Source organism: Lissotriton vulgaris, chromosome 7, assembly GCF_964263255.1.
Source record: "Lissotriton vulgaris chromosome 7, aLisVul1.2, whole genome shotgun sequence".
In the NCBI taxonomy this organism is placed as follows: Eukaryota; Metazoa; Chordata; class Amphibia; order Caudata; family Salamandridae; genus Lissotriton; species Lissotriton vulgaris.
The window spans coordinates 362,886,558-362,914,055 of record NC_141695.1 but is presented as its reverse complement, the minus strand read 5'-3'; the positions used below and the strand labels follow the sequence as shown (position 1 = coordinate 362,914,055).

Genomic DNA, 27,498 nt, shown 5'->3' with positions numbered 1-27,498 from the left:
CAGACCACAGCTGCGTTCACTTCAGCTACAAAACCTCCCTAACCCACAATCGCCCTCATCCTATCCCTCGGAGAAACTGGAACAAAATCAGCTCCATCCAACTCCTCACATCACTCAACCAAAACCCTCCCACCCTCCCATTGGACCCAAACCAAGCGGCCACCAAACTCAAGCAATGGATCTCCCACAGCTCTGACGAATTAGCACCCCTGAAAAAGCACCAGATCAATCCAACCATCAAAAAGGCTACCTGGTTCAATGATGACCTTAAAAAATCCAAGAAACTATGCCGCACTCTGGAGAAGATATGGAGAAAAAACCCAACCTCAGACAACATGGCCTCCCTCAAGTCTGCCACCCGCAAACACCACCAACTGATTCGATCCACTAAGAAATCAGCATTCAAGGATCGTCTCAACAACAACACTCATAACAGCAAGGAACTCTTCAACATAGTTAAAGAATTCACCAACCCCACCGCAGCATCTAACGACATCACTTCCTCCCAAGACCTCTGCAATGCGTTATCCTCCTTCTTCTACAACAAAATTGCCGACATCCACTACAGCTTTGAGAACTCTCCAAGCAATCAACCCTCCCCACCCCCCTCTGATCCTACTCCGCCAACTAACATCCTTAGCACCTGGAACCCAATTACCACTGAAGACACCATTCGCCTCAAGAACTCAATCCACTCTGGCTCGCCCACTGACCCTTGCCCCCACCACATCTTCAACAAAGCTGACTCCATCATCGCCCCCCATCTCCGTGATGTCATCAACGGCTCGTTCAACTCTGCCACCTTTCCAGAAAGCTGGAAACACGCCGAACTCAGCGCCCTTTTGAAGAAACCCACAGCAGACCCCTCTGAACTTAAAAACTACCGACCCATATCCCTCCTCCCATTCCCGGCCAAAGTCATCGAGAAAGCCGTCAACAGCCAGCTCGCCACCTTCCTTGAATCCAACAACTCCCTTGATCCATCTCAATCTGGATTCCGAGTCAAACACAGCACCGAGACCGCCCTCATTGCAGCGACCGACGACATCCGAGCACTCCTGGACAACGGAGAAACAGTGTCCCTCATCCTACTTGACCTTTCCGCCGCTTTCGACACAGTCTGCCACAGCACTCTTATACATCGACTCAGCAACATCGGCATACAAGGAAAAGCCTTGGACTGGATCATCTCTTTCCTCACTGGGAGAACTCAAAGAGTCCGACTTCCCCCATTCTATTCAGAGGCCACCGAAGTCATCTGCGGCGTACCTCAAGGATCCTCACTCAGTCCCACCCTCTTCAACGTATACATGAGTCCTCTCGCCTCCATCGCGCGTCTACACAACCTCAACATCATCTCTTACGCCGACGACACCCAGTTAATCCTCTCCCTCACCAAAGACCCCAACACCCCCAAAACCAACCTTCACAAAGGCATGAAAGAAGTAGCCGAATGGATGAAACATAACCGCCTAAAACTCAACTCAGACAAAACGGAGGTACTCATCCTAGGTTCTTCCCCCTCAGCTTGGGACGACTCTTGGTGGCCTTCCGCACTGGGCGCAGCACCCACACCCACAGACCATGCATTTAACCTTGGCTTCATCCTAGACTCCTCTCTCTCGATGTCAAGACAAGTCAACGCCGTCTCGTCTTCCTGCTTCAACGTACTTCGCATTCTCAAAAAGATCTTCAGCTGGATCCCCCTCGAGACAAGAAAGACTGTCACCCACGCACTGGTCACGAGTCGACTGGATTACGGTAACACACTCTACGCCGGAATCACAGCAAAATTACAGAAAAAACTCCAGCGCATCCAAAAAGCATCAGCGAGACTCATTTTAGACATCCCGCGCCAAGATCACATCACCAGACATCTAAAAGACCTCCACTGGCTTCCCGTTACCAAAAGAATTACTTTCCGCCTTCTCACCCACGCACACAAAGCCCTCTACAATCTAGGACCCGAATACCTCAACACTCGACTGTCCTTCTACAAACCCACCCGTCAACTCAGATCGTCCAATCATGCCCTCGCCACAGTCCCGCGCATCCGGAAATCCACCATGGGTGGAAGATCCTTCTCCTACCTGGCTGCCAAGACATGGAACTCACTCCCCACTCACCTCCGCCTTACTCAGAACCACATCTCCTTCAGAAAAGAACTTAAAACCTGGCTTTTCGACAAATAATGAACCCCTTCCCCTAGCGCCTTGAGACCCTCTGGGTGAGTAGTGCGCTTTATAAATGTCAGAACTTGAACTTGAACGGTGTCGCAAGAAGGGCATAGTGAAAAGTTTTGCATCATTGTTTTGTCGCAGCGATGCTATACTTTTCATGAATGAGGCCCAGGAATGCACCCCATCTTATTGATGGTGAGCATTCCTGCCCTGTAGTTTTGTCGCAGTGCAGCAACATTCCTTGCAAAGACAAAAAAAAGTGTTGTAGATCACAGCGGGAAGGGGATAAAGAAAGGGAGACCACAATGGGGATGGTAAAAAAAAGGAGTTACTATTTATACATAGTTATAACAGCACTACAGTATAGATTGATATACAGTGACCATTAACACATGAAGTGAGCACTGGACGTGCTAGTGATAGTGAGCGGCGCAGTGACACAAGGGTGAGGATAACAGCGTAAACAGCGAACAGAGGGCCCGATTCACAGAATGAACTTAGGACTCAATCCTAAACTTACTACTGTTTTGGTATTCACAGTTTGCACTTACTTCTTTTGGTATTCACAGGATGAACTTACTACTTTTGGCATTCACAGAATGCACTTACTACTTTTGGTATTCACAGAATGAACTTACTCATTTTGGTATTCACAGAAGTTAGGACTCCTAACTTTAGGACTCCTAAATGCCTTCTGTGAATACCGAAAGTCTTAAAATTAGGATTTTTCTCAATTTAGTAGTAGTAAAGTTAGGACTCCTAACTTTAGGACTCCTAAATGCCTTCTGTGAATACCGAAAGTCCTCAAATTACGATTTTTCTCAATTTAGTAGTAGTAAAGTTAGGACTCCTAACTTTAGGACTCCTAAATGCCTTCTGTGAATACCGAAAGTCTTAAAATTAGGATTTTTCTCAATTTAGTAGTAGTAAAGTTAGGACTCCTAACTTTACTACTACTAAATTGAGAAAAATACTAATTTTAAGACTTTTGGTATTCACAGAAGGCATTTAGGCGTCCTAAAGTTAGTAGTCCTAACTTTACTACTACTAAATTGAGAAAAATCATAATTTTAGGACTTTCTGTATTCACAGAAGGCATTTAGGAGTCCTAAAGTTAGGAGTCCTAACTTTACTACTACTAAATTGAGAAAAATTCTAATTTCAAGACTTTCGGTATTCACAGAAGGCATTTAGGAGTCCTAAAGTTAGGAGTCCTAACTTCTGTGAATACCGAAATGAGTAAGTTCATTCTGTGAATACCAAAAGTAGTAAGTGCATTCTGTGAATGCCAAAAAGTAGTAAGTTCATTCTGTGAATACCAAAAGTAGTAAGTGCAATCTGTGAATACCAAAACAGTAGTAAGTTTAGGATTGAGTCTTAAGTTCATTCTGTGAATCGGGCCCAATGTGACAACAGAGCTGTGGTCAAAATAATGCAAATAAGGGTTTATATATAAGGTAGATATTTAGCATTCAAGACAAGTAAAAATGACCACAACAGCACCAATGTTTTTAGCTGGGTTGTCGACGGTGTTTTAGCCTGATTGATTTCAGGTCATCATCAGGACAATGGTCAATAATTTTAAAGTAGTGCTGTATGGAGGGAAGGGGAGAGAGAGAGAGTGGAGAGTAAAGCAAAGAGAAGAGGGGAGGGTCCTGGTGGTTGGTAAATACCTCAGGTGGACGTTGAGTGACTCAAACGTCTTGGGCTGGTGAAACAAGGGTTGCCATGAGGGGGGCGACATCAAGCAACCATGGTGAAACTGCATGGGGAAATGGACATGTAAGTACAGAACCTCAAGTGTAGGTCAGAGGCAGAAAGTGTGGAAAAACAATAATTTGAGCACAATGACCTATATGAATGAATCGGGGCTGGGGAGGACAGTAAAGCCCGGTGGTGTATTTGCCGTGATAGATTCCCGCTGGCCCCGCTGGGGCTCCGATTAGTTCCACTCAGTCCCCATTCTAGTTCTTCACCCATGTGACCCCTGTGACATGACCAGCGCACCAGCCTCTTAATGCCGGTCAACTCACGTCTCCGTACCCTTGGACGCTTAATTCGTCTCCAGGCCACAGTGCAGAGGTTTTGTATCCTCGTGCAGCTCCTAGTCCGACACTCGCTACTTAGCGATACAGCTCCCGATTGACTCCGTCTCTCGCATTCAACTTAAAGTAAGTTACGGCCCCTTCTGGGTCCCCTACTTAATTTCGCAATTTGTTTGTCCCACACCAAAATATTCCTTCCTGTCAGGCAGATTATCACTCCATGGCAGGGACGTGAATACACCACAGGCTTTACTGTCCTACCCCGCCCCGATTCATTTATATTAGGTAATTTTGCTAAAATTATTGTTTTTCCACACTTTCTGACCTACACTTGAGGCTCTGTACTTACACGCAGTGGCAGCTGGTGACATTCGAAGTGGTGAGGCGTAAAATGAATGTTGTACTGCACTGCGGCTAGTGAGCGAGCCCAAACAGCCTACGGGGGGATCGGGGACGGCACCCTTGAAAATTTTGAAAAAAGAATGGACAAATGGTGCATTTTCAAGTAAATTTGAGAAAGCTGGATGGTTAATAAAGCAATTGTGAAAGTGCAGTTATTACATTAATAAAGAGATGTCACTCAACAACATAGGTAGCTGCTTATTCAGTATACCCAAGGTCATGCCGCCCTGTTGAACTGTGCTTGAAAATGACCATCAAGTCTCCATTTTGTGTTGTCATGATCTCGGCAACCTGATGAAGAATTACTTTGCATGTCCCTGCTGAAGCTTGATCAACCCTCCTTCCTCCTTGTGGTCGAGCTGATTCCGAGAAGCTGCCTGTGTGCCTCAACCCCAGTTGTGCCAGGGACTCAGCCACATCCTGTCCATTGTTGGTAACTCAACCTGTCACAACCAGCTGCCCTGTGACCACACCAACTGATAGAGGAAACACGAGGCTGTGCCCTGTGACCACACCAACTGATAGAGGAAGCACGAGGCTGTGCACTTTGACCACACTAACTAATAGAGGAAGCACGAGGCTGTGCCCCATGACCACACCAGTTGGGCAAGGAAGCACGGGCTGTGGACATTGTGCAATCAGAGAACAGATGTCCCCTGACCACGATTGCACCACAAGACTGACGAAGAACTTGTCAGAATGAGGAACTTATCAAAATGTGGAACTGTGTATTGTACAAATGGGCGTGGCTAGCGCTATAAATATGTGTAAGCTGTGGAGAAAAACAGCAGTCTCCGTAGAATTGTCTTTGTACCATTCTGGGACCTCTGTCCTTAGCTCGAGCTAATAAATAACTTACTTCCCTCCACGGCTGGTTGTCCTGGTCTCTTTGGTAATGTATGATTTGAGCAAGAAGAACCCGTAGATTTTAAGGTAACCCCTGCACCACTGGCTTTGACTCTCCTAATGGTGGGGGTCTCCAAAAAGCCGGTTCTACAGCCCGCTGCTCTGAGCATACATGCTCGTGTTTCTAAAACTAAAATGCTGTAAAATATGTGTCTGACGTGCAGCCTCACATACAGACAGTTGCATACTGTACTATCTGTGTAATGTGCTTAGTGCAGCAATACAGTTATAAATACATAAGGAAGTCAGCCACACAGACTAAAAATTGTTCCCTTATAAGTTATATGTATCATGTGATTGGGGTAAACAAGATTTTGACCTAACAGTGCACTATTAATGCATTTTTATTTAACATAACTGTCCCTTCAATACCTGGTCAGGGGTAGTAAAGGCTATACACAATTACAATCAAAAGCTCACACTTACTTTACAGCTCAGTTGTTAACTCTTTGCACTGATGCTCAAAAACAATAAATATTTGCCACAAACCTTGGAGTGATTTGATCAATTAATGCCAATTTCCCAATACCCAGCTCCCAACCACCCTTTTCATTTGCAGATTAGCCGTAACAATTACAGATTAACTTGTTGTAGTGTACATTTACATTTCTTTCAGGCCAGCAAGTACCCTGGGACGAAGGCTTGATTTTGATTAGCTCAGCTGTCTGTCTGGCGTTCATTTCACAGAACAGGAAACACACAATGACACTATGAAGTATTTATTTTACACTATTGAAATTTAGCGTCCCGCAGTGATTGTCACTACTGCTGCTACTAGAGAGGACTAACCAAAAAACGAATTAACGTTAATATCTGCATATAGTTTGGAGCCCCTACTTTTCTAATTCCCTGTTCTGCATTGCAGCCCGTGTCTATTTCACCCAGAAGCAAGCGGATGAGAAAGCAGGTTAGCGGGTGAGAGGGTGTAAGACATCGAGAGTGGAAGTCACTCCCTAACGATGGTGAGTTTGCAGATGTGCAGGCTGCATTGCCGACGCAAAGGTTTGTACAGCCTTGTGTGTGAATATGAAGCACAGGCCTTCCTCGGAGTATGTTTAATGACAGACTTAAATTCTGCTGGACCGGTAAATATGCATTACGACACTCCATGATGCCTTTCACACACAATGCAGCACCCAAAATCTTGTCCATAGTCGAAGATTGCCCTTTTTTGCAAACCATGTTTGAAAAGCCCAAACACGTAAGCCCAATCAACCGGAGCCCTAACCTCCATGTTGCAGACCATGTTTATGAAAAGCTGAAGGTAGCTGAATCACCTGCTCCACATCATTAACGAAAGTAATTGAGGAAAGTGCTGAGCCTTCCTTGCTAGAAAATTAAGTAAGCAAACTTCCGGCAGGTAAATCGGCGCACAATCAGGCTACCTCTGTTCCGTCTTCCTACCATCCTTTATAAAGAGAGTGTGTTGGAGAGAGATAACAGCGAGTGAAAATGAGAGAGCGACTGACAGGTCAAGGGCAGTGCAGGGTAGGAAGAAAAAGACAGGATGAAAGATTAAAGGGCGCCTGACACTAAGGCAAGTAAATAAAATGACACTCACCCTCAGGAGTCTTCCAATCAGTGCACTTCAACAGGCCACGATGGCATTTTCAATGACGAGGCCCAGCTGCTACAGCTCCTAAAAATCATCTCTCGGGCCATCTCAGCTGGCGCTAGACAATAATGCTCAAAACAGAATACACATGAGGCTCAGAAGCATACACTGTGTAACTGTTTGGAGCATGCTCAGGATGAATCCATGGTGAAGTGTGAAATTAGTTTCGGCATGTGGATTTAGATGAAAGTTGCTTGGTCTTCAGCAGTAAATTTCGCCTCCAGGGCCAGACTCACATCAAAGTTCAGCCTCAGATTTGTAACAATGTTAAGCAAGATTGGTGGCTTTTCCTTAACACTGAAGTCATTCATTGACCTTGGACTACTGCTCGACGATTTATTTCATGTAGGTTATCGGGTATCCTTTTTATTTTTAAAAATGATAACCGGGTGCATTCCTGGACTTTGATGTGGATAAACATGACTGACTAAAACAAAGTTAATCATACAGTAGCTTTACTACTGATCTCTGCTGTGTTTTGTTGTGGAACGTTATGCTTCCCCGCGCCCTATTTCTGTCTGTAAAAGCAGCGACTTCTTTTATTTTCTCTGGCTGTCTGCCCTTTCAAATGAACACTGACACCTAAAAATTCGGATCTCTGTTACGTTGGCACTTTCCCGGTTGCGTTTGTCCCCTGCATGCCCCCGTCTCTGCCGCGCGACTCCTCATATTTGCATGCGTTACGTCAGAGGGCTATCTGACAGTTGTGTTTACAGTTGAACTGCCATTGATTGTGAGCTGGTGACCGGAGCGCTTTCTTACCGGTGTGTCGTATTACTGAAAATAAAGATACGACTTCAAGATAAACAAGTGTCTTTCTTAACAAATTTGGCGACGAGGACGGCACACCGGAGAACCCACAGCCTGAGGAATTATTTAAAGGTGAAGAGGAAGAGGCGCTACGGCATCGTGAAATGTGTATGGAAATACACAAAGTAACATTGAGTTGAGGAAACTGTGCAGTCTCCGTGAATTCGGCAAGTACAGATTGAACCTGTGGTTAATTTGAGCGATGAGAAGAATTAAATGATAACCTGCAGTTCTTTATCTGCAACACCTGAGTGAAGTTAATAAAGTGAGCCTTGGGTGCGTAGCAAAAGAAGCATGACCAGTTAATAAAGATTAGACTTTGGGTGAACGTGAGGAAAAGAAACGTGACGTTTAGGAACCTGAAGTTGCTGACCACTAGAATCTGCGCTAGGCTTATGAGGTAAACCTTGGTGGCTGAGAGGAGGAGAAGTGAGCGGAGCAGGGAGTGAAGTAATTCTCTGAAACCGCATTTTAAAATTGATTGATGCAGCGCATTAAGCGTTTGAAGTGAGATTCTCCTCAGAACTACAACGCAATTCCAAGGGCAAATGTGAAAAGTGGTCAAAGACTTCACACCACAAACCAACATGATGATACTCCAGTAAGGAGGGAGTAAAGAATAATTTTAATCTGAGCAGCAAGCGATAGAATATATGTGGTAGCAGTCGGAAATGATAATAAAATATAAAGTGAAGAAGGAAAATAAAGGATATGAGCAGCTACAAGAATTGAGCAGTGTTAATGAATCGGCGAGATTGTATGTGGAGATGTTGATGAATATTTAAAACAGCGTTCTTCGGCTGTGCTGACTTTGAACATTAGCAAGAAAAGTGTAATTCTCTACAGCGTCGATGCATGAATTAATCTAACTCTGAAGAAAACGAGCGGCGAGTGACAACTTGGCTGTGTATTAAGTGAAATTGAGGCGCATCTAGAGCGGCGGTTCTCCACGTTGTGTAAACGGTCAGATTGAAAGAAGTGTGACTCACATCAGCTTGACGTGAAGAAAGCTTAACCACGCCATAAGTTGTAAATCGGTATCAGCGAGGGACGACGGTCTTAGTGACACTTTTATTGAATAATTTATGGGGATTGATTAGCTTACTTGGAAAGCATCCGATTCAAGAACGTGAAGGAAGAAGCAGCTGGTAGGCTCCGGCGGCGCTCAATGAGCGTAGAACTTCCCTCAGCGTTGTGGCGCGAAAGGAAGAGCGACGCACTTGACATAGTGGCACCACCGTACTATTGAATACCGCAATTGCACCTTCACACATGAATTGCAGGCAATAATTTAAACAAGTGGAACTGCAAGGAAATTCAATTGTAAAGCGTTGCGTGTAAAGAAAAACGGAACTAACACGCATCACCAATTGCGTGCAACGCAAATTAACTTCGTTTAACTGCGCAAGCTACAAGAAGAGTACACAAACAGTATCCTTTTCAGTAAATAACTAGTGATAGTACTGGAACCTGTGAATAAAAAAATAACAATAAGAGGCTAACAGCAACATGTATAAGATACAATTTATAAATTATAATTTATTTTATTTTTTAGTTTACAATAACATTGCAATGAAAGTCAATGATGGAGCAGACAGGAATGTATTTGAGGATGCTATGGAAGATTTAGATGCTTATTATAAGCCAGAGGTGTGTGTCGATGTAAAAAAGTACAAATACGACAAGAGTGATGGAGATAACAAAGAGAAGGTGGATGAAGGGAATAAAAATCCTGAGTGTGTCATCACCATAGGAGGTGTTGACATAGATATAATTGTTGATTCAGGGTCACACTGTGATATGGTTAACAAATGTGTATGGAAGAGTAATTTAGAAGAAAAACTAGGAAATGATTTAAAGGAGGCCGACATGTACCAGGAAACATACACAGGAGAAAACATTGAAATAATTGGATGCAGAGAGATGGAATTGGGTTTCGTGGAGAGAAGTACCAGGAGTATGGTATACATTTTAGGAAATGGACTCTCTGTACTGGGGTTGAAAGAGCAGGGGAAATTAAGAATAACGCTAAATCCCAACAGTACAGAAACAGTGAATGGATTGACAGTAAACAAAATTATATAAAAGAGACATTTAGAGTTGCTAAGTGGGAGAACACCACGACCAAAGGACAATGCAGGATGGGAAAGAGCAGTAAGGAGAACTGAATGGACAAGTGATGCTGAAAAGAAGAAATTCAAAAACAAACAAAGTACATACATGGAAAAAGATAAAGGAAAACATATAAGAGATTAATTCGAGATACAAATAAGTGAAGAAGAAAGTGTGGAAAAGAGAGAGTTTGATAAAAAAAGAAAATATAGAATTATACAACCCATAGGGGAAGAGGAGGACTGTTGTAGTTCCGCCCGCATCAAATATGGGGAAGTGTGTAAAGGAGAAAAATCCTGATGACATTGATAAGAAAGGGGAAAATGGTCTGAATCTGGATGAACTAATGTGCAACAAAAAAGAGGATCATTATGACTGGTTAAATAGTGAGGAGCCAGAAAATGAGGGGGAGGAGACACACAAACACCTTCAATGTCCACACCCCAAAGTTTATCTTGGAGAAAACAGGATTCTTATGGAGTCATGGAGAGAAAACGAGTTCGGTAGAGCAGTAGACTCAGCCGTATCCTCCTGCGGAATCCACTCGTCAAAATTGGAAGAAGGACAGATCTTAGACGAAGCTCATAAGAATGGAATGTACCATGTCGGGAAGAAAATTACCAGTGGTCTGGTCCAGGAAATATCCCAAGGAAAGGGGTCTTCAGGCGGGCGCCACTGACCTGTATGGAGAAGACGGTATGAGTAAGGGAAGACAAGAGCACAATAACAAAAAGGATTACTTGGCGGGTTATACTAGGAGGAGTCAGAGAATGAAGAAAAGGAGACACGAACACCTACTATGTCCACACCCTGAAGTGAACTCTGGAACTGACTGTTTGCATATAGAGTTTGTCGGAGAGCCCGAGTTCAGCGGATCAGTGGACTCTGCCAATCCTCCTGTGAAATTCATTTGTCCACATTGGAGGATGGACAGGACTTTGAGCGGGCTAGTACGGTATACAGACCTTGTTGACAGCAACACCACCAGTTATTCTGGAACTAAGAACAACTAAAGGTCCGTGGTTGGACAATGCACAGATGATGTCAACGGGGAGGAAACCAGATGCCAATGTCGACTTGTCGCTTTGTGAACTGACCCATAGAGTGCTAAGAAGTCTTGGTTGACTTACAGTTGCATGTTCTTTTCTTTTCTTTTTCTTCCTTCCCTTCGGAAGGAGATGTGTTACGTTGGCACTTTCCCGGTTGCGTTTGTCCCCTGCATGCCCCCGTCCCTGCCGCGCGACTCCTCATATTTGCATGCGTTACGTCAGAGGGCTATCTGACAGTTGTGTTTACAGTTGAACTGCCATTGATTGTGAGCTGGTGACCGGAGCGCTTTCTTACCGGTGTGTCGTATTACTGAAAATAAAGATACTACTTCAAGATAAACAAGTGTCTTTCTTAACAAGCTCTAAATGTAGGTTCCCTTTAAGAAGTCCTTATTCTTTGTAAGCTCCACTAGTGCATAGCATGCGTATGGTTGGCAAAGTCCCGGTGCACTGAGAGGCCTCTCGAGTGGCTCACAGTCCTCAAGCTGTCAAATTCCACGCTGTTCAATTAGGCCTGTCCTCTCCTTTGCTGATGTCAGAGAGACTAATGCATTTAGGATGAAAAGCAAAGGCCCCCTCACTATTTTCACTCTTCTTAAATAGGTTGGGAGACAACTCCAGGGTAAGCTCTTTGTTAGGGGCCCGGTTTCCTTGACTATAGGCACTTTCATCTAGGTGCACGAAATGTGCCCAGAGAATCGTTGTGAAGTAAGGAAACCCAGCTTTGGACAGCGAGTAAATGAGCCAGAGACGGTTGGAACTGGATATGCACTTTCAAGAGCCAAGAAGTTATTTACAGAAAGACTAAATTCAAATTAGCAAAGCATATTTTTTTGTGCTTTGTTGTCAGGGAACTCGGCAGTAGCACCTTTCGTGTTTTCCTGAGTAAGCGGGAAAAATTAGCACGCCCAGCTGGAAGGTTTCAACTTCTTCGCTGGTGAACTCGCTTGCCAAAAGGTTCGTCCGGTGCGCTTTACAACACCAGGGGCCTACCACAGCAACAGATGAGGTTCTCGGCCTGCAAGCAGTCACGGCCAGCAAGACGGGAGGGGGGGGGGTTTGCGCGGGTGTGGGGGGGGAGTGGGACAGTAATGAAAATAAAATGTAAACTAAACTTACCTTAATACCTTCCTTCCACTTCTTCCTCCAGATCACGCGCCACCTCTCCTGCTGCTCCCAGCCAGGCGTTAACCTAGGAGCCTCCCTCCCGCTCCCCTCAGCCAATCACAACGCTGCAATAGCAGCATTGTGATTGGAGGCGGGCGGGCGGCACCCGGCTGAGCGCCTTTAGGCAAGGGAGCCATTTTCTCTATGTAGGCTGCATGCAGCCTACATAGAGAAAATGAGAGAGTGCCCAACTGCGCATGACTGGTTTGGTCAGCCCTGGGGACTGAACAAATAGTCCGCACCAAAGACAGTGGGCTAACCACGCTTCCTCTGCAATCAAGGAGGAACGCCCACCCGCCCGCCTCCAACCAGGCACTCCCGGCACTTCTGCTTTCTCGTCGTGTGAGAAGCTGAAATATGAAATGGTAGTTTTACAATTTCATGTTTCTGCTTCTCTCATTGTGAGAAAGCAGTGGGGAAATGCCCTCACACCCCAATGGAGGAGCCACCACTGCTTACATGTGCATTTCCCCAGGCAGTTTCACCACGGTTGCTTGACGTTGCCTCTCTTGTGGCAACCCTTGTTTCACCAAACCAGGATGTTTGAGTCACTCCACATCCACCTGAGGTATTTACCAACCACCAGGACCCTCCCATCTTCTCTTTGTTTTACTCTTGGGCTACTTAGTTACTTACCCTTCTCTCTCTCTCCTTCCCTCTAAAAAGCACTACTTTAAAATTATTGACCATTGTCCTGATGATGACCTGAAATCAATCAGGTTCAAACGCCGTTGACTACCCAGCTAAAAACATTGGTGCTGTTTTGGTTATTTTTACTTGTCTTGAATGCTAAATATCTACTTTGTATATTATAGCCTTATAGCTCGCTGTAGATGGCTATACCGGCTATTAAAGGCCCTCTCCAGCATTAAAGGCCCGAGCCGAAGGCGAGTGCCTTTAACAAGGGAGAGGGACCTTAATAGCCAGTATAGCCCAGCTATGAAGGGCTATAAGGCTATTAGAACATTCTGCCACTTGAGGGCAGAATGTTCTAACAAAATAAAACAAAGCCTTATGGGAGCGTGAGGGGATTGGAATCCCCTCAGGCTCCCTGATGCCATAGAGGGCTATACCGGCTATTAAAGGCCCTCTCCAGCGGAAATGTTGGAGCTCCAGGCTTATACCAGCTATTATAAGCCCGGAGCACTCCATAGTTTTCAATGGAGCTTCCAACATTCCAATTTTCTAATTGCCATTATAAGCCCGGAGGACTTCATTGTTTTCAATGGAGCTCCCAACATTCCTATGTTCTAAAAACCCTTATTTGCATTATTTTGACCACAGTACTATTGTCACTCTGTTCGGTGTTTACGCTGTTATCCTAACCCTTGTGTCACTGCACTGCTCACTATCACAAGCACGTACAGTGCTCACTTCATGTGTTAATGTACACTGTTTATCAATCTGTGCTGTAGTGCTGTTATAACTACGCACTAATAATAACTCCTTTTCTTTACCATCCCTGTTGTGGTCTCCCTTTTTTATATTCCATTCCTGCTGTGACCTACAACACGTTTTTTTGTCTTTGTCCTAATTAAATGACTTCCAGTTGAGAAATTTACGTATGTTACAAACTTTACCAGGTCTCACCTGAGTTAACGGGTTATACTCCAGTAAACTGTTTCTTTCCAACATTCCTTGCAGCGCTGTCCAGCACCAAAACCTTCTGAAATGAGGCCTCAAGTGTTTGCACCATTTTTAAGACCAGCTATTTTATGGTCTCAAAAAACTGCCTAAAACTGGAGTTAGAGGCAGTTTTTTTGGTTTGCACCATGCAAGGAATTCCTTGTAAATATCGCAAAGTGGAGTTAGCAGCAGTTTTTGCACTGGAACACCTACCATGCATCTCATTTTCGTTAAGACAGAAGTGGCGATCCTAAAAATTCATGTTTACCCCGGAAAACTGCTGCTAACTGCGGTTAGCAACAACTTGTAAATACAGCGATAAAAAAAAGCAGGTGAAGAAAGAGAGGGTTGAGGTAGGACATACAGACATTGAAAGAGAGAGCGTGGCAAGCGACAAAAGAGATATAGACAGATGAAGAAACAGAGTCAAAGATAGACAAGCCACATTTGAGGGAAAGTAGAAGGCTGTTCTATAGGAAGAGACAGGCAGGAAGAGGGGAAAAATTGAAAAATTAAGGTTATACAAGAAAATACAAAATCAGCAGAGAAAGGGGAAGGAGGCGGACAGAGCTGACGAGCTAGGCAAAGGAAGAAGGAATTACATGCAGAGAGAAAGTGGTGAGAACATGGGAAAAATTAAGAGAAGCCCAGAAAGAGTAGGAGAGACTGGAAGAGAGAAGGAAAGAATGAAAGAGGAAGAATCAAAGAAAAATAGGATGAACCAAGAAATGTAAGATACAAACACAGGCAAAGAAGAGGGAAAGGACGACAGAGCGAGGAAGAGTCAATTAGAAAGAAGGAAAGACATCAATATGGGAGGCGAGGATATAAACACGAGATAGGCAGGTACATGTCATAAAGAAAGAGAAACATAAAAAGAGATCATGAGACCAGAAACACAAAATAGAATGAGAAAACGAAAGCGAGTGTCAGACCCAACCTCATGCTCTTTTCACGGGAAACAACCGTTACAACGCAACTATTACAACGCACACCGTTACAACGCACACCTTTACAATGCAGGATCCGTTACAACGCATGGCTTTACAACGCATGACATTACATAGCAGATGCTATTACAACGCATGCCATTACAACGTAAGTATAGGTAAGTATTTTATTTTATTTAACCTTTTTTTAATTACTAAAATATTTAAAATAAATAAAATAATTTAATTAAAGTAATTTTATATATATAGTTTGGGTTTTGGGGTACAGGGGTATTTTTAGGGTTCAGGGTTGGGTTTGGATTTTGGGGTACAGGGGTATTTTTGGGGTTCAGGGTTGGGTTTGGGTTTTGGGGTACAGGGGTATTTTTAGGTTGTAGGGCTGGGTTTGGGTTTTGGGGTACAGGGGTATTTTTAGGTTTTAGGGGTGGGTTTGGGTTTTGGGGTACAGGGGTATTTTTAGGTTTTAGGGCTGGGTTTGGGTTTTGGGGTACAGGGGTATTTTTAGGGATGGGTTTGGGTTTTGGGGTACAGGGGTATTTTTAGGTTTTAGGGCTGGGTTTGGGTTTAGGGGTACAAGGGTATTTTTAGGTTTTAGGGCTGGGTTTGGGTTTAGGGGTACATGGGTATTTTTAGGTTTTAGGGCTGGGTTTGGGTTTAGGGGTACAGGGGTATTTTTAGGTTTTAGGGCTGGGTTTGGGTTTTGGGGTACAGGGGTATTTTTAGGTTTTAGGGCTGGGTTTGGGTTTTGGGGTGCAGGGGTATTTTTAGGTTTTAGGGCTGGGTTTGGGTTTTGGGGTACAGGGGTATTTTTAGGTTTTGGGGCTGGGTTTGGGTTTTGGGGTACAGGGGTATTTTTAGGTTTTAGGGCTGGGTTTGGGTTTTGGGGTACAGGGGTATTTTTAGGTTTTAGGGCTGTGTTTGGATTTAGGGGTACAGGGGTATTTTTAGGGTTCAGGAGTGGGTTTTGTGTTTTGGGGTACAGGGGTATTGTTAGGGTTCAGGGTTGGGTTTGGGTTTTGGGGTACAGGGGTATTTTTAGGGTTCAGGGCTGGGTTTGGGTTTTGGGGTAGAGGGGTATTTTTAGGGTTCAGGGTTGGGTTTGGGATTTGGGGAACAGGGGTATTTTTAGGGTTCAGGGCTGGGTTTGGGTTTTGGGGTACAGGGGTATTTTTAGGGTTCTGTTTTTAAATTAATAATTTAAAATAATTAAAAAAATTAATTTGATTAATTGTATTATTTATTAATTATAGTTCTTTAATAATAATAGTTCTTTAAAAAATAAACTATTTTTTTAAATTTATATATAAGTACAAATTAATTATTTAAAAATAGTTTAATTTATTTAATTAATTAAATTTTATTAAATTACGTTTTTAAATAAAATAATATACTTACCTATACTTACGTTGTAATGGCATGCGTTGTAATAGCATCTGCTATGTAATGTCTTGCGTTGTAAAGGTATTCGTTGTAAATGTATCTGCGTTGTAAAAATTGCGTTGTAACGGTGTGCGTTGTAAAAGTTCACGTTGTAACGTCATACATCCTCTTTTCACATGGTTCATGCAACCCGTAATCCCCCCCTAACCCACTACCCCCGCCCCATGTGTTGTCTGGAGTACAGTCCAAAACAACCCTTTGTAGGATAGAGTAGCAGATAGCACTCGCTACACTTGCTTGCACATCCGGGAAAGTAAAGGGATTGGAGGAACAAATTCTTATAAAAAATAAAAGTGTTAGCGTCTCAAGAGATTAATTTTCTGTGGATAACGTGTGGTATCTTCAATGCCTAAAAGGTGAACAACGTCTCCTTCCTACAAATGGTGCAGGCGTGTTTCCTGCTGTTCAGCTGGCCTTATATAGATCATCTGCCATCACTGCCCCTAGTTGGAGTGAAAATACTGCACAGCTGTTGACAGATTTGTAAATGAGGGAGGAGATAGGTAGAAAAGATGTGGGATATATTCTTTCCTCTTACAAACCCTCCCTCCACTCTTTCCATGTTCCAGCCTGGCACGCGCTGCCCTCTCTGACGCTCACGCGAATCTTGCGCTCTGGTTAGACCCGCCAAAGTGACGGAACAACCCTGTGTGTTCGGTGTGAGCCGCGAGGAGGCTACGGGCGTTAGACTGGAGCAGGCCAAGAGAAGTGATTGACAAAAACATCGAAAAAGAAAAGAAGAGAGATGAAGTAAAGTCACAGTATCACATTGTTACCTAGGACTCGTACTCGGAAGGGGTCACTGGCTGCAGACCACACGAGCGGTCCGTATAGGGGGCGATAGCGGCACTCATAGCGCCCTTCATCCGTCTCTCGGACTCCGCTGATGACGAACACGGCTGTTGTGTTCCCGAGGGTCCGCCCCCGAGGTCCGGAGGGGCGGACAAGTTGGTCATGTGACCGCTCTATAATAAAAAGAGGTCGAGCACGTGAGAGGGCGTTCAGAGACACGCGCCGACCGACCAAGCAACTTTATTCCCAGTGTCTGGCTGAGTTTATTCTAGGGCCACGTGCTAGGCCTAGTCAGGGTTAGATGTCCCTTGAGCGTAGATCACCCGACACAACAATTGGCGACGAGGGTGGTGATCGATTCCCCGCTCGGGGTACGTGTGTGTGTCCCTGTTGGGGTGAGGCGGCTGCGGGCACTACCACGTGTCCGCGGTGCTCGTGCCTTACCACCGCACACTCCCCGCTTTGCCTGCCTGGAGGAAATACTCTGATCCCTGGCTCTCTTCAGGTGAGCAGCGCTGGCCTGCATCTCTCTGCAGCGCGCAGGAGTCTGATTGGTCGCGCGAGGTGCGTCCGGTGCTCCGACTGCCGCTGGAGCACATCCCGGCGGCCCACGGACATCCTCCCGGGCGTCCAAAGTGATGGCTAACATTCCGCCCATTGAGCCGTTTGTGGTGGAAGGTGCGCCGTCCACTCTCGCACCGAAGTGGAAAGAATGGGTGGACAGGCTCTTCATATTCTTTGAGGCCACCAAGGTCCATAAGGAGCAGAAGCGTGCCATGATCCTCCATCTTGGTGGCAAGGACATTCACTCCATCGCCCGCACCCTTACGGAAGCAACTCCCAAAACCCACCACACGCTCATAAACACACTCAATGCGCACTTTGAACCCATGGCTAACCAAGACTATGAACGGTTCATCTTCAGACAAGCGCGACAACTGCCAGAGGAATCGCTGGACGCCTATCACTCTCGGTTGAAGAAACTGGCACTAACGTGTGGATTTCAGGATGTCACGGAGGAAATCAGAGGCCAGATCATTCAGGGTTGCGCTTCTGCTAAACTGCGCGAGAGAATTCTGGAGGAGTCGGGGAAACCCCTCCCAGACATTCTCACGCTGGGCCGCACGAAGGAGCTGTCCAAGGCCAGGGCAGCCCACATGGAAGCAGCTCTGCAGGCCAACATGAAAGTGGAACCAGTGAACAAACTGCAGGTCCGCCCACAGCCCAAATGGGTGAAGCGAACAACAACTCCGCAGGGCGGAGCTTCGGCACAATCATGTGGTTACTGTGGAGGCCCGAGACACCCGGCGCCAGAATGTCCAGCACGGGGCAAGATATGCTCCGGGTGCGGAAAAATGAACCATTTTGAAAAGGTGTGTCGGTCTAGAAAGTTCAGCAAGCCCCGCCAGACAGTACACGCGGTGGCGGAGCCTGAAGGCGCGGAAGGAGGACCCAGCAACAGTGATATGGACGACGACGAGGAGGAGCGGTCCGTACACAAGGTGCACATGATCGGCACGGCCACCCGACGCACAAGGACACTACCACAGTGTGCAATACAAGTAGCGGATCAGGACATCATGGCAACGGTGGACACGGGCGCCTCAATAAATCTGATGAGTGCGTCCCTCTATGGAGACATGGCTACTCCACCCAGCCTCCGCTCCACTCCGATCACCGTTTTTGCTTATGGCCAGGACGTGCCCCTCCGCATTCGAGGAAAGTTCAAAGCAGCAGTCCGACACGGAGACAAGATCACGTGTGCCAACATCTTCGTGTCGGAGGAAGGCCAAGGCATGCTCCTGAGTTGCCGGACGGCAGAAGACCTGGGAGTGGTCTCTTTTGCGTTTGGGGTGCACGAGGAATCAGTGCAGCAACTGATTGCAGACTTTTCGGACCGATTCGAAGGGATCGGCCGCTTCAAGGGTCGGGAAATACACCTGCATGTGGACCCCACTATCCAACCGGTGGCCCTGCGACACCGGCGGGTCGCGTTTCATTTGAGGCCACTGGTTGAGGAAGAACTACAGAAGCTGGAAGCCGCGGGCATCATTGAAAAGGTGTCCGGACCTACCCCCTGGGTATCGCCCATCGTGGTCACCCGGAAACCCAAGCAGCCGGGAGCGGTCCGGATATGTGTGGACATGCGCCTCCCCAATGCGGCCATCAAAAGAGAACGACACATCACCCCCACGATCGATGACCTGATCGGAGAGATGGCCGGGGCCCGGTGGTTTTCCAAGTTGGACCTCAGGGCGGGGTATCATCAGCTCGTGCTGGATAAAGAGTCCCGGAACATTACGACGTTCTCCACTCACATCGGACTGCGCAGGTACACCAGACTGAGCTTCGGAATATCCAGTGCTGCCGAAGTGTTCCAGAATGTCATCCAAGAGCTCATTGCTGGCATACCGGGGGTGATCAATGTCAGTGACGATATCATGGTGCACGCAAGGACAATTCCTGAGCACAACCAACGCTTGGCACAGGTGTTCCGCAGGCTCCGCAGCGCTGGACTCACTCTGCACCGAGACAAATGTGAGTTTCTTCAGACCAAGCTGGGGTTCTTCGGCTACGTGTTCTCGGCCGATGGCGTCAATCCTGATCCGGACAAGGTCAAGGACATCAAAGATGCACCTCCGCCCACGACTGTCACGGAAGTCCGAAGCTTCCTCGGGATGGTGAATTACTGTGGTCGCTTCATAAGAGACTTAGCCAACCTGACCCTCCCTTTACGTGATCTAACCAAAGACTCCACGCCATGGAACTGGGGACCGGAGCAGGAGAGGGCATTCCAAAACATCAAGAGTGCGCTGTCCAGCAACACCACGCTGGCGTTTTTTGACCCCAGACACTTCACTCTTATCGCAGTAGATGCCGGACCGGCGGGATTGGGGGCTGTCCTGATGCAGAGAGCCCGAGACGAGATAGATTGGGCCCCCGTCGCCTTTGCCAGCCGGTCCCTCACGGACACAGAACAAAGATACTCCCAAATTGAAAAGGAAGCCATCGCGATTCATTGGGGATGCCGGCACTTCCACCTATATGTATATGGCAAACCTTTCACAGTAGTAACGGACCACAAGCCGCTGCTGTCGCTGTTCTCAGGTACCTCATCCAAACCACCCCCCAGAATTGAAAAGTGGATCTTGCAATTACAGGAGTACAACTGTACCATTGAGTACCAGCCAGGGGCAAAGAATCCGGCGGATTATCTGTCACGACACCCCCGGGCGGCCACCCCCGAGGAGATGGAGGAAGCTGAAGAGACGGAGGCCTATGTGCGATGGGTCGTGGCCAGATCATGCCCGCGCCCCATATCCCTGGAAGAGGTGGTGAGCGCCACGGCTCAGGACGCCTGCATACAGCGGGCCAAAGATCTGCTCCGGACGACCAACTGGCAGAAAGCCAGGGAGAGCTGGAAGGCACTCACACCCGAGGCCCAGAAAGTCATGGACGGTCTGTACCACATGAGGGCTGAACTGAACGAGGACGCGGCGGGGTGCCTCCTGCGAGGGCATCGTCTGGTGATCCCGACGGCTTTGACAAGCCGAGTAGTTCAGCTGGCGCATGTAGGGCACCAGGGAATGGTTAAGACAAAGGCCCGGCTGCGGACAAAGGTGTGGTTCCCGCTCATGGACGATATGGTGGAAACTGTTGTGCGCACATGCACGGCCTGCCAAACTACAGGCGACAGCCCCCGTGAAGCCCCCATCATCGTGGAACCCAGGCCCCGAGGCCCTTGGGAAAGGGTCAGCATGGATTTTGGCAGCCTTCCGGATGGACGGCACACGCTAGTGATGATCGACGATCACTCCAAGTACCCGGAAGTCGAAATCATCACCAGTACCAGTGCCGACTGTGTGATTCCCAAGATAGAGAAAATCATTGCCACCCATGGAGCCATGAGAGAACTCAGAACGGACAATGGGCCGCCCTTCCAGGGTCAAGACTTTGCAGACTATCTCTCGTCCCTAGGAACCCGTCACAGGCGCATCACCCCAAGGTGGCCTCAGGCCAATGGAGAGGCCGAGCGGTTCGTGAGAACTTTAAATAAGGTGATCCGCATCGCGCATGATAAAGGACAGTCCGTGGAAATGGCCATTTTCACTTTTCTCCGTAGCTACCGCCAGACCCCTCACTCCACAACGGGGGTAGCTCCTGCACACCTCCTCCTAGGGCGGGTGATAACGGACTCCATCCCTCATCACCCCCAGTGGGCACCTGAACTGATAAATGAACAGACAGTAGAAACGAGGAGACGGGCTGCCTATGACCAGATCAGCAAGAAACGTAGGGCTGTGGCCCCCCATTTCAAGAGAGGTGACTTGGTGCTCATAAAAAATCGGGCCACTGGTGGCAAATTTAAACTCAGTTATGAAAGACGACCATGGCGAGTCAGTGGTATGAAGGGCACCCGCATCACAGCCACTCGAGGACGAGACAAGGTGACTCGCAACGTGTCTCACTTCAAGCTCTATCACCCGTCGAGCAGCGAGCCAAGGCGCCAGCAAGGCGACAGAGAAACCGAAACTGCAACTACGTTGCCACCTGGTGAATCAACATCTCAGCCCGAGGTCAGGCCACGTGACGAGCAGCAGGTTTCTAGTGAGGATGTGGGTGGAGACACGGAGGCCCTGAATGAGGCCCCAGATCCGGAGGGGGCCGACAACGAGGCGCCAAGCCACGAGGTGGAGGCTGGAACAGAGCCTATGACTCAGCGAGGGTCCCAACGCCAGCTACGTGCCAACCCCACCCCCTCCAGCTGGCTGAGAGACTACTTTACGTAAGACTGTTCTCATTTACATATGTGCCCGTAATGTTTGAACTGAATGCGCTAGCATTTTGAAAGACGCTGAAGGTATCGGTCCTGATGCTAGTGAGAACATGGGTTTGATCAGACCAAGTTTACAGTGTTGCAGTATGTTGTTGGTTTTGTTGTTTTTCTTGTTTTAGGAGGAATGTTGTGTTCCCGAGGGTCCGCCCCCGAGGTCCGGAGGGGCGGACAAGTTGGTCATGTGACCGCTCTATAATAAAAAGAGGTCGAGCACGTGAGAGGGCGTTCAGAGACACGCGCCGACCGACCAAGCAACTTTATTCCCAGTGTCTGGCTGAGTTTATTCTAGGGCCACGTGCTAGGCCTAGTCAGGGTTAGATGTCCCTTGAGCGTAGATCACCCGACACAACAACGGCCTCGCTTCCAGGGGGGTCCACTTGACGGTAAATGTTACCTCCTTTGTATAGAAAAAATCTCATATTCGGATACTCCGATGTACAGTTTATGGCCAGAGTTCCTCCTCTGGCGACCAGGCTCCCGGGGCTCAACACAACCGATGGATTCGGATAGGCGTCTGTGGTGAGAGGGAAACAAACAATCATAAAGGCCAGAAACTAACCATCTTTTCCTCCCCAGTACACACCGCACCCCAGCTTGTCCCAGCGATCGCATCACACTGAGCTTTTCTCTTAAACCTCGGTTGGGTCCGTCTCTTATGGCTTCACCCTATAGGAAGGATTCGTCGCCCTCTGAGCCCCGAGCATTGCGATATCTGTGTGGAAATCTAACGAGCTTGAGTTTCCCTAACTAAAGAGGACAAACGCTGAATACAAATAACCCTCTAAATCGAGAGGCGAACACGACACGAAAACAGCGGAAGACACAAAAGAACACCTCAGCTCTCACCTTGGAGCGTTACCTCGACGGTGTCACTGAAGTCAGACGCAATGCGGGGGGCTCCTTTGGAATGGTACACGCAGTAATATCTCCCCTCGTGCGCCGAGTTTACATTAGTGAAGTGGAAGACGGCCTCGCTCCCAGGAGGGTCTTGTGGAGGGCGATAGACTCTACCTCCATTCAGAATAAATCTCATATCTCTGTACTGTGCCGCAGCCGCACAGCTCAAGGTCAGGTTTCCTCCTCTCACGGTCGCGCTCCCGGAGGTGATCCGAAGGGTCGGTTTCGGGAAGGTTTCTGCAGCTACAATAAAAGAAGACAAGTTCACCACAATGTACAAAAGAACAACATTTGACTCACTCCCTCTTCCCTCCTCTTCCGCTCCCGCCCCCGATGGCATCTTTACCTCCCACCACTTCGGGTCATTACCAATCTTGGATCAAATGTTCAAATGTCTCTTACTTACCTCAAGTCTCCATTCTGTGATTCTGCTCACACGAAAAATGTCCTATTGGCCCAACGCCAGTAACTATGTAATCGTTGTGCACCCGAGAAACACCAGCTTAATAGTATAATACTGGTACTTGTGAAACGATCGATCTTGGTTGTTTCGTGTAATATAATACACACCTTTAGACTAGATACGTGGTATAAAAATTACACAATTGCTTACATGTTATGCATTTCGGGGTGACGGTGAAGACGCATATCATGTTCCCCTTCTGTCTGTGGCCTGCCTCTCTGATTCCTGATCACTCGTCTTTGGCTCTTAGCTTTGCTCCGCCTCCACCCTTTTTCGGGTGGTTAATCGAGTTTCCGCATCTTTAGGCTGTGTCAGGTTTGTGCTCAACTGTGACTTTGGTCTGTCCCAGAGTCTCACATCCACACATGTCTATTGATTCTATGTCAGGAGTGGACGAGAGCATTAAGTATCATCTTTCTTCACTTTATGTCTCAGCTGCTCTTGCGAAGTGCACCTTTTTAACAGTAACAAGCATTAGCAATGCCAATAGGCCTTGAGTGTGAATGAAAGTACCTAATGTGTCATTGATGGGTTTAGGTACTCAACAACGTATCATTCATGCACTTTGTCACTCATCTTTACTTTCATGAATCTGTTCACACATCCACTGATTCATTCATGCATTCACCCTCTGTTAGAAATGGCATTTCTGCTTGGGTAAGGTTTGCGCCAAAGCCAGGCAGAAACAACCACTTTAGTCAGGGCAAGGGAGTTACACATCGAAGATAACCCCTGCTCACCGCCTTGGTAGCTTGGCACGAGCAGTCAGGCTTTTTCGAGAGGCAATGTGTAAAGCGTTTGCGCAACACACACAAACAGCAGCAACACACTAGGCACACCACAAAAGACACTCCGCACAAGGTTATATGAAAAATAGCCTTTGTATTATCCAAAACACATTAGAATCATAATCACACAATATACACTGTGCCAACTGTCACTAGGCAATATTCACAGGAGATTATATACAGGACAGGGCCAATGAGGCCGCTGTCAGAACCTTTAGAAAGCACTAGTAGTAAAAATATCACAACCAGTAACTTCTGGTACAATAATGACCTCAGCATCAGGTCACATTAGCATTAGGCAGAGAACACATTATGCACAAATCACAAGCATAAACACATTATGCAATATCTGTAGGCATGAACATCTTATGCATAAACATCCAAACATAAATACATTATGTCATAGGCATCACAAAAGGCATAGACACATTAGGAATAAGCCACATTAGGAATAAACACATTATGCCTAAAACATGAGTACTGCACCCCAATACCACAGATAAAGTGCACACAGCACCTTAACAGACACACTGAAATGACCCCAGATGAACTGGCCTTCTCTGGGACTCAAATGCTCTTTGTCCTAAATGTCAGGGCTCGTAGCTGCCAATGCAGCAAAATCACTGTGCGCAATGCGCTGGGGCAGAGGAGTGTATCTCACTCCCTCATCATGAGAAAGGAAAAATAATGCCCCACATTGTAGCTGCCCGCTCTCTCTCGTGGTGCAGCTGGAAACTAGGCCTTGGCACCTCTGTTTCCACTAAGTCCCCACTAGAACTCTACCACAATTGTTCCCAATGTGGCAGCTGCCCGCTCTCTCTCACGGTGCAGCTGTGATCATGAGGCCTGGTACCACTGTGCCCTTTTGAGCCCCACTCCAGGACTCCTAAATACAAACTGGCCCCGGGACTCTCCAATACAAACTGCTCCCCAACAAGGAATTCAGCCTCAGCACTTCAGTGCCCCATGAGTCCCTCTCGTCAGGACTCTAGCAATCACAGTGACCCCTGCACCGGGACGCCGCCGGTGTAGCTCACGCACCAAAAAAAAAAGGCTCACGTACAGCCCCACTCACCGGGGTTGGTTCTTCTGACTGAATCCGCGACACACCGTCCTGTTTGGGACACCGGTCTCACTCCTGCATCTACCGGAGCCCAGAAAGCTCCAATTCCATGACTCCTCCCTCGATCAGGCTTCCACAAAACCTGACTTCCGAGGCTCTCTTGCAGTCACCGGAGGGGTCTTGCTCTGTCTCGACTTGGCCAATTCCGAGGGGCTCTCTCCAGCTCACTGGAGCCCTGCCCAGGACCAGGCTACAACGTCCTGACTCAAGTAGCACCACACGGGGCTCTGGCATCGTCTCTCCTGCCGGCCCGCCTACAACCAGGCGAGTCCCACCTGACTTCTGCTTTTGCCGTTTCTGTGGCGGCTTCACTCCGGGAGGCACTATGAGGCGGGGTAGGCTCCCGCTTTGGTTTTGATCTGCACGAAATGCAGGTTGGGCACCCGCTCCACAAATAATGGTACCAGCATGAGGGGTGGGCTCCTGCTAGACAAATAAAGGCACCATCCTGCGGGTGGGTTCCCGCTTCTCGCAACATAAAGGTGGGGTGGGCTCCCACCAATAAACGCACACCATTGTGGGGTAGGCTCCCTTTCTTCTAAGCAGTGGCAATGCAGGCTGGGCTCCAACTCCTTCCAGCAACTCAGGGTAATCTCTACGCTCGGGATTCCCTCTGCAGGCACTTCGCAGCACAGTGCTGCACGGCCCCACATTCCTCCTTTCCTGGAATCTGGATACAGTGCTTCACAAGGCGCTAGGGGCCACAGCTCCAAAGAACAAAGTTTCAGGGGCACAAGACCAGACCCAGGCAGGCCAGCTCACAGGGCCCTCCAGAAGGGAGGCAGTCCCTCATGAAGGTACCTCCTGAAGCCTAGCAGCAGCTAGTCCTCAGAAGCACAAGGAGGCACACTTTTCATGAGGTCACAGCCCCAATATTTATACACCACTTTTGCTTTGTCTGTCCTGGCACAGGGCTTGGGCAAATCCAGCCTCAACTAGTTCTGGGGGGTGTGGAGCACTTTGTTTACAGGGCTCCCACCCTCCTTTGTCAGGTTGGGGCTGTCATCAGCAACACCACAGGTGGGCGGAGCCAGCATTCACCTAGGCAGGCACAGACCTATTCAGGGTCAGGGGACTACTCCTCCCACTACTCCAACTGCAGATCTCCCATTCAGCCTAGCACTGACTCACCCTTCCCTCCCTGGAGCCACACACACCTCACCAATCTCTGTCACTCCAAAGGCAGACATGCAATCCACATCAGACAGGCAGACACATAGCACCAAGAAATGCCTAATTCTTGAAGTGGCATTTCTAAAATAGTGATAATAAATCTGCGCACACCATAGTGAAGTATTTATTATTACTATTCCCACCATAACAAACTTGACCCCGCTCCTCCTCTCATATCAGGAATAACCACTGAAACACTTATCAGGGAATCCCCAATGCATTCCTATGGGAGGGCAGCCTCACAGCAGTGAGAAACCAAAATGGCTATGTGTTACTACCAGGACATGTCACACACTTAAGGTACATGTCCTACCTTCTACCTACAATTCACCCTGCCCATAGGGCTAGCTAGGGCCTACCTTAGGGGAGACTGACATGCAGTAAAAGGGGGGTCACAGACATGGCACACACTTTAGGTGCCACGTAATAGCGGCAGTAACACTGCACGCACAGGCCCTGCAATGGCAGAGGACTGAGACGGGTTGAAAGGCTACTTCGGTGGGTGGCGCAACCAGCGCGGCAAGCCCACCAGCAGCATTTAATTTACCAGCTCTGGGTATCTGAGATACCACTTTACAAGGGACTGACAGGTAAATTAAATAAGCCAAACAGGTGTAGACCAATCTTTTAAAAAAATAACATTTTAATTTCTTTTTATTAACATTCATCGACATAAACCATACAATACAGTGGAATCAGGATTATCATATGCAGGGACAACAATAGGCAATCACTTAGTATAACTTTATACTGTAGGGACAATCTACGAGTGAGGGCAGCATCCTGCTCAATACTACGCGGTGGAAGGCACATGTCCCCTCCATATGCGTTCCATGGGCTCCAGATTCGAGACCATTTTTTTGGGCAACCCCGGGCTACATAGACCGTCTTCTCCCCGTGCATGCAACAATCAAGATCTTTTTTCCAGGCCTCTACGGTGGGTGGCTGCACCGCTCCCCATAATTGTTCAATGTTCCTCCTTGCAACATTAACCCCAGTGTAACCCCCTGTGTGTGATGTTTATTCAGATCTATAGGCTTCCATATGTTCAGAAGGCACCTACGTGCCTCCGGGTGAAGGACTACAGTGAGCACGTTACTTATTATATTGTGTATTTTTCTCC

At 47.4% G+C, this 27,498-nt stretch overlaps 1 protein-coding gene across 7 annotated transcripts in view; it reads right to left on the bottom strand.

The window, feature by feature from the left end:
• LOC147701648 (leukocyte immunoglobulin-like receptor subfamily A member 6) overlaps window positions 1-27,498 on the bottom strand; it is a 602,586-nt gene that overhangs the window by 169,827 nt on the left and 405,261 nt on the right. For 6 of the 7 annotated variants that reach the window (XM_086930274.1, XM_086930269.1, XM_086930276.1 and 3 more), the window contains one exon: window positions 22,778-23,071. In XM_086930274.1, the coding sequence (XP_086786400.1) occupies window positions 22,778-23,071 (294 nt within the window). The remainder of the gene's footprint in view (window positions 1-22,777; window positions 23,072-27,498) is intronic. The other variant, XM_086930270.1, reaches the window with a different exon arrangement.